This window comes from Falco biarmicus, chromosome 11 (assembly GCF_023638135.1).
Source record: "Falco biarmicus isolate bFalBia1 chromosome 11, bFalBia1.pri, whole genome shotgun sequence".
NCBI classification, from domain to species: Eukaryota; Metazoa; Chordata; class Aves; order Falconiformes; family Falconidae; genus Falco; species Falco biarmicus.
This window is the reverse complement of record NC_079298.1, coordinates 16,146,396-16,159,186: the sequence shown is the minus strand read 5'-3', so window position 1 is coordinate 16,159,186 and position 12,791 is coordinate 16,146,396. Positions and strand designations below refer to the sequence as shown.

The 12,791-nt window shown below is 34.9% G+C and overlaps 1 protein-coding gene across 3 annotated transcripts in view; it reads left to right on the top strand.

Annotated features, from left to right (window-relative positions):
- Positions 1–12,791, top strand: part of USP33 (ubiquitin specific peptidase 33) — a 42,244-nt gene that overhangs the window by 2,685 nt on the left and 26,768 nt on the right. For all 3 annotated transcript variants that reach the window (XR_008824638.1, XM_056355892.1, XM_056355893.1), the window contains exons 2-7: positions 2,561–2,624; positions 3,157–3,294; positions 4,341–4,394; positions 6,435–6,497; positions 9,014–9,166; positions 11,394–11,493. Coding sequence is in view for 2 of the 3 variants with exons in the window: in XM_056355892.1 (XP_056211867.1) it covers positions 3,214–3,294; positions 4,341–4,394; positions 6,435–6,497; positions 9,014–9,166; positions 11,394–11,493 (451 nt within the window). In the remaining variant the exon portion in view is untranslated. The remainder of the gene's footprint in view (positions 1–2,560; positions 2,625–3,156; positions 3,295–4,340; positions 4,395–6,434; positions 6,498–9,013; positions 9,167–11,393; positions 11,494–12,791) is intronic.

Genomic DNA, 12,791 nt, shown 5'->3' with positions numbered 1-12,791 from the left:
CTGAAATTACTGATACAGATCCTTTCCAGAGGCTTTCTGTGTCTTTCTAATATATAAACTTTTGGCTCAGGAAGCCCCAGAGCTTGAAAGGATTTAGGGAAGCTATATATTCTTGTTGAAATTTTATTCTTCTGGAGTTGTCTTCTTTCGGTCAGTGGTGGAAACAAGATACTGGGCTAAACGGACCCATCATTTGATGCAGTAGAGCTGTTTATATGAGAGTTCTAGATATTTTCCCACTACAAACTATCACATATCACCAGGGATGTGGAGATACGCTCAGGCTTCAGAACAGGAGTATAAAATGGATCATAAGAGAAACCACAAAGGTAGATACTTATTTTTTTTTATTACTGAAAATGCAAAGAAGTGACTTTTGGATGAGGTCAATGCAATGCAGAAGCTTGTGAAAAACAAATGTGATAATGAGATATATCAGTAGAGGAATATAAGCAGTCTTTTCAGATAGCGTAGGAAGTGGTGAAATAGAGGAAGGACAGGGAGGGAGGGAGGGAGGGAGGGAGGGGCTACCCTGGGCTTGCTAGGACTTGGGAAAGATGAAGGGTGAATCATGGTTTTGAAATTAATTTTGCAGTTTTAGGCTTTAATCTAAAACTTTACAAGTGTCTTCCCGCAGCTAGGTATACTAAGCTACCAAGGTTATGGCAGTACAGTGAGTTAGCACGGTTGCTAAGCATGGAAGGTGGTGTATGAGAATTTTGTTAAGAAAAGGTGAAAAAAAGGCCATTCAGTTTTGCCCATGTAATAACATGTAGAGAATCTATAACATTAAGTAGACGTCTGCTGGGGGTGCTCTCCATATGGATAGGAATAGGGACCACATCCATGTGGACATGACTTCCAACATGCTTTTGGTCTTTCTGATGGTTATTATGAGAAGAGAGATGCAGACTCCATCAAGAAACAGAATCTGGCATGAGCAGAACTTCTGGGATTGGATTTGTTCAGGACTGCAGGTTTGGATTTATATAGTTCCAGATCTGAAAAGTAGCTAATAAATACAAGTTGGGTAGCATGAGGTGAAGTCAGCACTTCATTCATTGCTTTGAATTACTTGGAATAATGCATTCAGGAAGCTGCAAGCTGCTTTCAAAAAAAAACAAAAACCAAAGCCTAAAGCTTTACTAATCTATTCTACCAGTTCTAAAGTATTTGTGTGTAATCAGCATTAAGTCACACTGGATTTTTTTTAAGGTTGTCAGGGCTTTACAGGGCTTTATTTGAAACTCACTTGCCCATTTTTAATGTTTTAACAGACCTTGTAAAACGTGCAAAATGAAATACATCATCTTGTTTCCATTTCTCTTCTGAAAAGGAACTTTACAGATCAAAGCAGAATCTGAAGTTGAGGAGGTTTGATCTGAAACAATACCGTTTTCATATTTGAAGTGTCTTTAAGCAGTATTGCATACAAACAGACAGTGAACTGAGGGAATACTTCTCCGTCTGCAGATTATATTTGAGAGTAATGATTTTTAAATGTAAGCCATAGGTCCAGGAAGAGAATTTAGACCTAATCTTGAAAAAAAATTCCCAAATTATGAATTTACTGTAGTATTTCCAATCTTGTGAGATAAGTTCTTAAATATTTATTGAACAGCTGTTAACATGACATTCAAAAAGACCAAAAGGTAGAACACATACTTGAGTATAGGTACAGGTTATATAGATATATAAATATATCTTGTGTATTATATATTAAAAATAGTTTATCTACTTAAATATATTTTATTTATATATAAATGCAGATACATACATGTATGCATATAACAAATTATATGAAGTATTAGATATTATTCTTATAAAAATAATATGTAATACTGTAATAACATTATTTGTATAGGAATGTTTATAGGAATAATGTAGACTATTTATGCACATTCACACACGCTTATATTAAAAACCCCTTTAATGACCAAAGGGAACTGAAATGACTTTTGATTCAAAGAGTTCTTATTGCAACGCAATTGAAGTAAAGACCAAGTCACAGATAACATACTGAAAGTTTACTAGGGAGGTTTTCCGAGATGCCTACTAGGCAAGGTTTGTTTTCCACCACACTGTCAAAGCCCTAGGTTACTTAATATTCAAAGGAGTGATTGGTCGTATAGCAGAAGGAACAAACCTAAAGCTGCCAAAACCAAAGAGGAAAGAGGTGTTGATAACAGTGCTAAAGACTGCAAACAGATCAACGAATGTGCATCACTGAGTTAGGGTGAAAGTTTAGTTGCAAATCTTGATAAAGGAACACTAGATTGTACAGATCATATTTGGGCAAAGAAATTTTAAGATTTCTTGAGCTTTAGATAGATTGAGGCATCAGTAGTAATTAAGTGACAAAACTGGAACAAAGTTCTTGGATGGTTCTTATTTGCATGAGTCAGTTGGAGTATTCATATAAAAGGAACATTACTGAGTTAATTTTTTAATTTTCTTTCTGTAAAACATCATAGATTTCTCTGCAACCATCAAAATAACAATGACAAAGTGATTGCATTTAACATTCTCTATTTCTGAGAAGTTTCTGTGTCTGCATCAGGGACCGTGGATGGACAGAGAGGACTCAAACAAGAGAAAAACTTGCTGAGTGTTCAGTACTACATGTAAGTTACAAGTTTCAGTTTGCTTTTGATAAATAATATTCTTGAATCTAGAATGTGTCTTTGTAAATAAATAAAACCAAGATAAAGTTTCCTTCTCCTTTGACAAGCAGGTCATGTGCTCCTGCATTTTTAACCTTCACAGCTTCAGCACACTTCAGCGCTGTTGCAAAAGATCCCTTTCCAGAATGTACAGTCAAAGCTACCATCAGTTCTGGGTAGGCTTGAGAACTGTAATTTTTATGTTGTTGGAATGCCATGATAGAGGCCAGAAAGTTTAATAAGTGATCCAAACCAGCTCTGCTCCACTCAGAATTCTGTTAGTTTAAGCCCTAAAAGTTAGAGGATTTGGTTTTAGAAGTCAGCTGTGTTGAACTTGGGCTATTGAGTTCTCTTACTGTAAAGTTATTTATACTAATGTACTTCAAAAAGCCACATTCATTTAAAAGTTATGTACACACTGAATATTAGATATCTGATATTGATGCTTACTGTAAGGAATTGGATTTTACTCATTCTTTTTTCTGTTGACAAGTGATTCCCTGGTCTTGAAGATCCCAGCTACAGGATCTCAGAAAATACAGCTTCTGAAATGTCATCGCCCGGCAGCAATTGCCCACACTTGGAATCAGTTGGTGAGATAACAAAAGAGGAATTGATACAAAAATCCCATGTGAGTTGTAGCAGTTTGCTTTCTTCCTATTGTAGTTAACTCTGGTCGCTTATTTCAGCTATGTGTGTTGTTGTGTGTTATTAGTTATAAGATGCATAAGTGTTAAACATGGGTAAAATCTTCTGTAGTGGAACAGTAAGGTTTACACGAAGTACAGGAAGACTTAAGGACTTGATAAAACTGAAAAACTATCTTTCAGTGCTTAACACTGAAATCAGAGTACCTTTCCCAGCAGTGTTTTCCAAAGCAAGTGCTGTTTGAGTGGAAATAGAAGAGTTAGCATAGCACCAAGCTGAACTGTAGCAGTTAGTTATTTGGAATGTTTATGTGATACAGTATAACTGACTTGACTTCAAGAAGAAACTGTAACAAAGAAATCTATGCTTAATTTTTTTCTTGGATAACACTTCACTTGTTGGTGGAGGAGCCACAGTCTGAGAAACTGCCCCTACCCAACTCATGGTTTCCAGCTGTTAGTAATAACTGGAACAAAGAATGATCTTGTAACCCATTTTAGCAGCTGGGAGGTGATGAAAAGCCAAACCTTTTCTGTCCATTGTGCTAAACTTCCTATCTGAAAAGTGTTAACAGGTAATTTGCCGCTGAGGGGTATAGCATTTCTGTAATGTTGCTTTTTTTTTTTTGTAAACCTTTGCAGGTAGTGTTGACTATCTGCAAATAGGAATATGCAGTTATTACAAGTTCTATCACTTTAAATTCGTTTTATGTTAAATTTATAGGAAAGACCAATTTTGAGGATTTTAATAATAATTTGATATGATAATGTTTATGCTTTATTGAGAAGAAAAATTTTTGGTTTAAGATGAAAACTCAGAGAGATCCAAGGTTTTACTAGAAAAATATGCTAATCTTATGTGAAGCAAACCAAAAATTGGGTTGGTTATAAACACATTTCTTTTTTGATCTTAAAATTATTCAGCTGATACTGATATTTACAGTATTTTTTTCTCATTTTGTCTCAAAGTTGTGGTTTGCTGGTGAAAGCAAATGAAATAATGCTTTTCTTGTGTGTTTAACTTCAATAGGGCACTTGTCAGGACTGTAAAGTCAGAGGACCCAATCTTTGGGCATGCTTAGAGGTAAGTCGTTCTGTTGTTCCGTAGTAGGGTCGTCTTCTAGTAATCTGTAGATAAAGTTGGTAGTGTTCTTTTTAAGAAACAACTATAATGAACTTCTTTAGTTTCTTTAAATTGTTGTTTAAAAGTATAACCTATTGTGCAGTTTTCTGTTTTTAAAATTATTTACCTTCTATCAGGTACATACTTCTTGCAATTTAAGAATAGTGTGTTTAAAATGATTTTTTTTTATAAGAAGGTAGCACATTAAGGTTTCGTCTTGAGTTATGATATTTTTTAGGTCTTAAGATATTATATTATTCCTGAATTAAGTTACTTTTAATAAGCACCTCTTGGCATTTGTAGTAATAACATCCAGCAGTGAGTGCTGACTTTTTACAGCATAGAAATACATACTCTGTTGGGTTTTTTTTTTATTCTTAAGTAAAATAAAGAAAAAACCCCTTATTTTGAAACTTGTAGAAGTTTGTATAAACATTCTTCAGACTTTGTAAGAATTTTGCATGGTCTCTACCCTGGATATAGTTATTTCTTAAATATGCTTGCTGTCTACAAAATCAATGATTTTCAGTGTGTTAAAAAAAAAAAAAAGCTCAAAGTGTTGCTTCTCATTGGTCTATGATACCAACAGGAAAGTATGTAGCTAATTTAGTTTTTAAAATGTCTTGGGAGTTCTTCAGACATTCAGCTGTTTCCAGAGATTGAAATTTTACTATATAGGCTTGTTTTCATTTTTTGGCAACTTTTGTCTAAGTCTTGTCAGGAATATAGTCTAGGCTGAGATGCCAAACTTTAGGTGTATGTATGAGTATTTTAAAAAAACCTGCTTCAGTAGTTTCCTTTCAAGTGGTTTATGGTAACAGTTAAGAGATCAGATTATTTTGCTCCTTCTATCAATAAGAGATAGAAAAGAAGAGAGAAATAAACAGTGTTTAATGACTTCTTGTTAGATGTCTGGAAGTTTAATTACATATAAAAACCCTCTTGGGAGTAGGAAGAGGTGTTCAGGGATGCATCAGCCTGGCAGGTGGGGAAATGCTGTCACAGCTTAAAACATGTTTTTTATTTCTCACTCAGTGCTCTTAAACTGTTACTGAAAAACTCGATTTCATACCAACATTTCCGTAGGAGAGTTTTGTAATTGCAGTAGGACACTTACTGTCATGCTGTGATGTATCTCCTCTTGGATGAATTGGCATCTTGCCTTCACCTTTTTCAGTAGAAAAACGTGGTGAGATACCAGCATGTTAACTATCTGTAATTTAACAAGTATCTGTGATAATTTAATATAGAAAATTGACTGTGTTCAGCTGCTATTTGATTGTATAAATTAACATGCTTGGAGCGTTATACAGATAATATGCTGTACCCTCTTATGTGGTTGTCTTGACTCATGCAAATGAGGAATTAATGAAAGTTGCTTGAAGATTGGCAGCTGCAAGATTCCACACTCAACTCAGCCAAATGTGTTTTGCAATTGGCACAATTAAAATCAACAGTTATTTTGCAAGTTATAACTGGAATGTAGTAAGTACTTAACCATGTAGTGCTGGAAACTCTTATGTAAAAGTGAAAAAACAACGAATTGTGAAGTAACACTGATAAGTAGGCACTGCAGATAGGCGCATAGGGGCAGTTTTGTATAAATGTGTCATGTTCCAAGGCTGTTGCAATTCAGTCTTTCAGACACTGGGCTAACTTCATATTTTCTGTAACAATCTACTAAATCAGGAATTGTAAAAAATAAATGTTGACCTTAACCTGAATAAATACATCAAAATGGCCAAACAATTATATTCCAAACAACTAAATATCTTACACCGCCCACCAGTGAAAAGAGTTGAGTTAAATCTTGCAGCATTCTTATTTGCTTTAGGTGATACTTATTTTAATACTTAACTGTGCATGTCTCTTGTTTGTGTAGGACTCTGCAAGTTTGAAATCTGAGTGAATTTTAAAGGGACTGGCAGTATGTTCCTATTCTGTAAACCTGTTTGACACCATTTTTTAATTCTGTATACTTCTTCATATCTTGCTCAACAGAACAGGTGTACGTATGTTGGCTGTGGTGAATCCCATGTTGATCACAGTACCACCCATTCCCAGGTATGTGTATTTGCTAGTCATACAGTTACTTGAAGCAGTGGAGTAGAGTTGGAGAACTTTTTAGACTAATTTTAGTGAAGTCAATAACTTGTGTTAGCATAATTGGAAATTTGATTAGCTATGATTGTTTTTCATCTATAGAAGCAGGTCTTACTAATTTAGGGGTATATGAGTTTACAGTCTTTGTGCAGCTGCATAATTGTTTATGTAATTCTGGCATTATTGCACTCCTTAAAAGAACATGGTGAAAATTAAAAAAGGAACAATTACTGATGATTTTGAAGATGCATGGACAAAAGGCTTCTTGAGTACTTCAGCTGGTATGTAGTACTTCACTGCTTCAGTCTAACTTTTGAAGACTGTGGCTGCCTGGTGGGTGAGAGGAGGGAAGTTGGATTAATGAAGATGGGAGCTGAACAGCTGTAAAATAGCAAGTATAAATTACTGGGAAAAGGTGCTTTATTTCTGCATTATGCTCCCTGTTCCAGTAGCTACAGATAAAGAAGTGACTGAGCTGAGCGTATCCTTTCATGCAGTGTCCTGATTTTGGGTCCGGCTTGGTAGGAGCAGTGGAGTATGTGCATTGTGTTCCCAGCATGCCAAGTTCTGGCAAGATTGGACAGCTTGAGTGCATCTGTTCCAGTCTTAAATTCATTGTATGTTCTGTGCATACACGTGTGCCAGTGGAACACTTGCCAAAACAAAACAAATAAGATATATTCTCTCTTAGCAAATATACTGGGGACAGATGGGATGGCAGTTTTATGAACATGTCATTTCAGAATTGCTGACTTTACAAAATTAAATGAAATTCTTGCCACCAATTTACTGTTTGTCTGTCAGAAAATACATCTAAGATTCCTCCCTGAGCACTTTTTGGTCTCTGAAAATACTAAAAAACCCACCCCTGGTAAATATTGAAACAAACAAATAGTATTTACCAGGGTTTTACAAGAAGTAAGCTTTGACTGCATTTTACCACGACTCCTCATTTTTTATTCTTTTTTGAAGCAGGGCCTTGAAAGGAGTGCATATTTAAACAAATCAATAATGTATTAATATAAATCTTTATAAATGTGGTATTTTTTGACAGCTATTTAAGCTGAATCACAGTTCTACAGCCTTTACAATAGATTAATAAGCTGATTGTAGTGCATTTGGGGAACAGATGGCCTCTGAATTTCTTACCTACAATTTTGTACCTCTTGGCTTTCTATAGTGGTTTATTCTTGCTTTACGTGCTGTTTTAGCAATGATATGTACTTGCCAGGTAAGAGAAAGACAATGGGTAGTTTGGTTGCTGTCGGTGACATCTTTGTCTTGTTACTTAATTTTAACTTCTGGATAGTAAGTCCTCTTCTGGATATTTTTTTTTTTTTTTTTTTTATCCCAGTAAAAACCTCATTACAGTCAGTAAAATGGGAGAAACAAGGCTGACGTGAATCAGTTTATTTGTGCTTACTCCAGTCCACTCTCCTGTAGTGGACACTGCCTCAAGGCTGACGGTGCCACAAATCATGTTCATTGTCCCCACTTCAAGAAAACTAGTAAGCTGTTGCTCTAGAGACTTGTAATTATTTATGCAGCTGAAGCTGCAGAATCAAGCATATTCTCATGATTAAAATTGTCCAAGATATTGACATAATCTGATGTTTCTGATGTTTTTTTAGCAGGGGGAGGGCTACTTAATGAAATTGTAGCCCACACTTTATATTAAAAGCCTTGTTCTTGTACCAGGCCTTATTAAATGAGAGGAGGAGGAACTTGGGCATCCTGCAGAAATTGTAGTATTTTCCTAATTTCTAGCAAATCCCTCATTGCTTATAAACCTGGATGGTGCTGACATATAAGGAAGAAATACAGGAAGGATTGGTGGAAATACATGGAAGATGAAAGCAACTGTATGCACAATCTTATAGTAAGCAAAGAGGTTAAAGAAAGAAAGATTAGAACTGTAAAATATTCTTGATCTGTCAAATTTTTATATTGCTTCGCAGGATAAAGTTGTCAGCAAGAGAACTAATAGTCTAGAATATTTATTTTCCTATGAGCACCTCTTGCTGTAACTGAACTAAAAGTCTTACCTTACTCTTCTGATTGTTAAATAGCTTGAATTTCCTACAGCAAACCAACAGAAATAAATGCTGCCTTTAATGTAGAGCAGTCAGCTGCCATTATGAGCAGTAGCAGACATTCCTGGAAAATTGGTTTGTTGTACATTGTAATGCTTCTGGCAATAGGCTTTCTTCTTATTTTTGTAATTACACAGAGTAATTGTCATATATCAGATATGACAACAGCTTAGATTCTGATTGTACCTTGTTGCTATTTTGAGTGACTTGTACTAAAACTGAGTGTTGGATAGTTCGTGCTTAATTTCAGTAATTTAATTGGTATTTTTTTAATATTCTACCATATTTGTTTCATTGTTGAAAGATCTTGGAGCTTGCATCATGTAGCAATATTTATTTATTCCAAATTTCTGAATCACAGTTTTGGCTTTTGTTCTGTTTTAGGAGACGAAACACTGCCTAACTGTCAACCTGACTACGCTCCGTGTTTGGTGTTATGCCTGTAGTAAGGAAGTATTCCTGGATAGAAAATTAGGATCTCATTCTCCGTTACCAAATGCAAGACTGTCTCACCAAGCACAAGAAAATAGTGTGCAGGTATTTTTTAACCCAATGAAACAAAGGCAGCTGCAGCCTTGTGGTAAACACTGTGTCTTCTCTCAAGTGAGAGACGGCCTTTTCCTCCTTTCTTGTGGCTGAACTATTTTCTCTATTTTTATAAAATTTCTTTTAAAAGATGGTGTCTAGCTTCTGTGTTCTGTTTCTGTGTACTGCATGCTTCCTAAGAATGCTTTTTTAATCTTATTGTCTAATTGTTTGTAATCTGCAATAAAATGTAAGGTACAGAAAAAGCACGGTAAAATTTAAGGTTACAGGATTGGAATAGTTCATCTGTACTTCCCCATTCTGTCAGTTTTTGAAAATGTTGTTTACAGAACTCATTGCAGTAATTGCTGACGAACTTTCAGGAAGTGGCAGAATGCCTTTAGTATGTGTTTTTGGATACTTACCCGAGATACAAATTCATTCATACAACCGCAGTACTTTTAGAGAAATATATGCTAATCATTAACCTCATTCAGCTAGTAATATAAGACGCTTAAATGGATTCCTGTAACAGTTTCTGAGGTTTAAACATATCTAGTTTTCAGTGTTGATAAATGACCAAAAAGGTCTTGATTTCTGTGTATGTATATGTGGGTGGGAAAATTTTCCCAGTGGAGTGGTATACACACAAACACTCCTGAGTAGTTACAAATTTAGCTACTATGCAAGAATTTACTAAGAAAGCAGTAGTAACCTGGGTATGTTCTGTATATGTGTGTGATTTTGTTTTAGATTCACAAATACATTGTGTTAGATTCATGTGGAAAAATATGTATCAAACTAGAAATCAGGAGAATGCTATTAGTACGCAATGGCTGTTAAGATTGCCAAGGAGTATAAATATGCCCAGGAGAAAAATATGGCCAGTATCTGGGAAGTTTATATTAGTTGAGTAAGTCACAGGCTTAAGATTGTAGTGTTCTACATGATTATGTTGTCAAAGACAAGACTTTATAAAATGTGCTTAGCTGTGCCTAACTTCACATTTATTAACAATTAACATAGTAACTGAAGAGTAAGATGATGAATAAAGCATTAACTAGTGTTGGAGACAGCTTAGAGGAAAAAAAATGAGAACAGAGGTTAAACAGAATTTTTAAATACACTATTTGCTTCTGCAGTTTTAACAAGGTTTGTTTAGGTTTGGTTTGTTGTTTCATTATCTTCTCCTTGTTACTGGCATCAGTACTGTTCTCTAATATCTTTTATAGATAAGTGTTGTCTTGGAGAAAGTTATGCTGCGATTTCTTAAGTATAATTGTTTGGCATAATGCATGTATATGAAAAAAGGTGTTGCTTCTATCTTGCCTATTTAATGTACTTGTATAAAAATTACAGTAACTCAGTTAAAACTGATATAAATTCAAGTACAGTAATTCTAAAATGGTTTTGCTTGAGTCATAGAGTGGAAGAGATACTGTGTTGCACAGAAAGATGGGTAGTTTTTCAAAGTATGTGGAGAGGAAATATCCTTTAATATTTTCACTTCAAGGCGTAGTATTTAATATGAAGAAAATCTGATAGTTTTCTCATAAAATGCCAACAACTCAATTGGAATAGTACCATGGGAGTATTTTTTTCTTTGTTGTTCAGAAATTCTGATGGCTTGATGTACAGCTGGGATCAGACTTCTGAACTTAAACTGTTTTAATCTTCCAAGTAAATGGGTATAATATACAGAAAAATCAGTAGAACTTAGAAAGTCTGTGAACATTTTGTTTAGAATTTTTATTTATGTGCACAAAAAGATCTTGTAATGTGGTAAATGTCTGCCTGCCTAATACTTTGTTACTCTCTTTGTACGTTTTGCTTCCAGCAGTTTGTGTTCGTCCAATGTAGTGAGCCATCTGGTGGCATATCAAAAATGCGTACACTAACTTTTATGTGATGACTACTGTGTTAGCTTTTCAGTGCTGGCTTACTGTTTGTTATCCAAGGGAAGGAAATACTATAACTTGCTTTGTTTTGATTCTTCAGCTGTTGTCATAAAATCACCGGATGTTGTCACTGCTAATCTGAAAACAAAAACATGGGGCTTTTCTTAGTAAGCCTTGGGGGTAGCTGTGGAATCCTAGTCTCACTTTGTGCAGTGAGATTTCAAAATGCATTCAAATAATTCTTAGTTTGTGGATTTGTTGGTGAGATTATACGTAAACTTAATTAAGGGGAAAATCAATAAATACAAGTAAATATACTTTTTTCTTTTTTTCCTTATAAGGATTTTAAAATACCTAGTAATCCCACGCTGAAGATTCCGCTAGCAGCTGTATTTGATGACTTAGATATAGAAGTGGAAGAAGATGAGTTAAAGACTAGAGGTAATAAAAGCAAAATCCAGTGCTTTATTGCCCATTTATTACATGTGTATGTCTCTACATCTGTTCTCCAGCTATATGCTAGTTCTCTTCTAAGTGGAACCGTTTCCTATTCTGCTCCCAATACAATCTTTAGTTTCAGTTTTATTGCAGCAATCTTTATTTCCCCTCAGAGGAGAGGCTGCAGTGATAAATGTGCACCCATGCAAGCAGCAACAAAAATAAGAAAGCATGTTCCTGTTACATGTGGCAGGTGTTCTAGACACTCTGGTAAAAGTAATTTTTTATAAATCTGTTCTAATGTTTTCTCCTGTCCTATAAGGTTTCTGATTTGAATGCTTTCCTGCATTTTGGGTAACCCTTTTCTGAGCCTGTAGTATCCTAGTGTGGGTTTTTGGGTTTTTGTGGTCGCCTTCTCAGTAATGGATTTCATGCACTGCCAACTTTCTGGTATAAAAGGTTACCCACCTTTAGTAACCCCCCAAGGTTACTAATATTAAACTATTGTAAAGATGAGAGTAGATGAAACCCCAAACAGTGAAGCCTTAATCTCTCATTCCATGAGAACATAATTATTATTCCTTACAAATCTCAAATTGGTATTGATAATTTTAAAAAGGTTATGTGTGTGTGTTAGTAAAGAAAATATTTCTAACTACCATTTTCTCTGAAAATCTGACCAGCAGATTGTTGAGCTATCGTTTTTGAGATACTGATGCATATGTCAAGGCAGTTTGTTTTCCATCAGTGAAGATAAAAGAGTTATTCTAATTTATGGATCTCATTTCTCCTTTACTCATCTACTACCAGCTTTCTTTCTCTTAAGTCTGCTGGCATTGGCCAAAATAACTGCTTTCCCCCTTCTGTTGTCTGGCACAGTCTTTCTGGATATGTCACCACCCCACTAATTTGCCATCTGCCCTTAAATCATTAAACTGTGTGTTTTATTCAGAGTTAGTTTCTCCTACCAATACGTGTAGATGTGTATCTTGTCGTATTAATATTTTTGGGAGTGGAATTTGTATAGAAGTAATATACAAGTAGAATTGCAATAAAGTTCCCAGTGATATGACTGTGTTAATACATTTCTCAAATTTAAAGGAAAAAGCTACTTTAGCTCCATTTTAACTTTGTTAAAATTTCTTTTGAAATATCTTTGCAAGAAAAGAAGTTTATTCAAAAACTTTACTTGCAACACTGCAGGCCAGAAAACTGCAGTAGGAGTATCTTTCTGTTATGTATTCTGCTGCTAAAAAAAAAAAAATAAAAATCCTATGACTTTTCTTACCTTCCAATTTCCG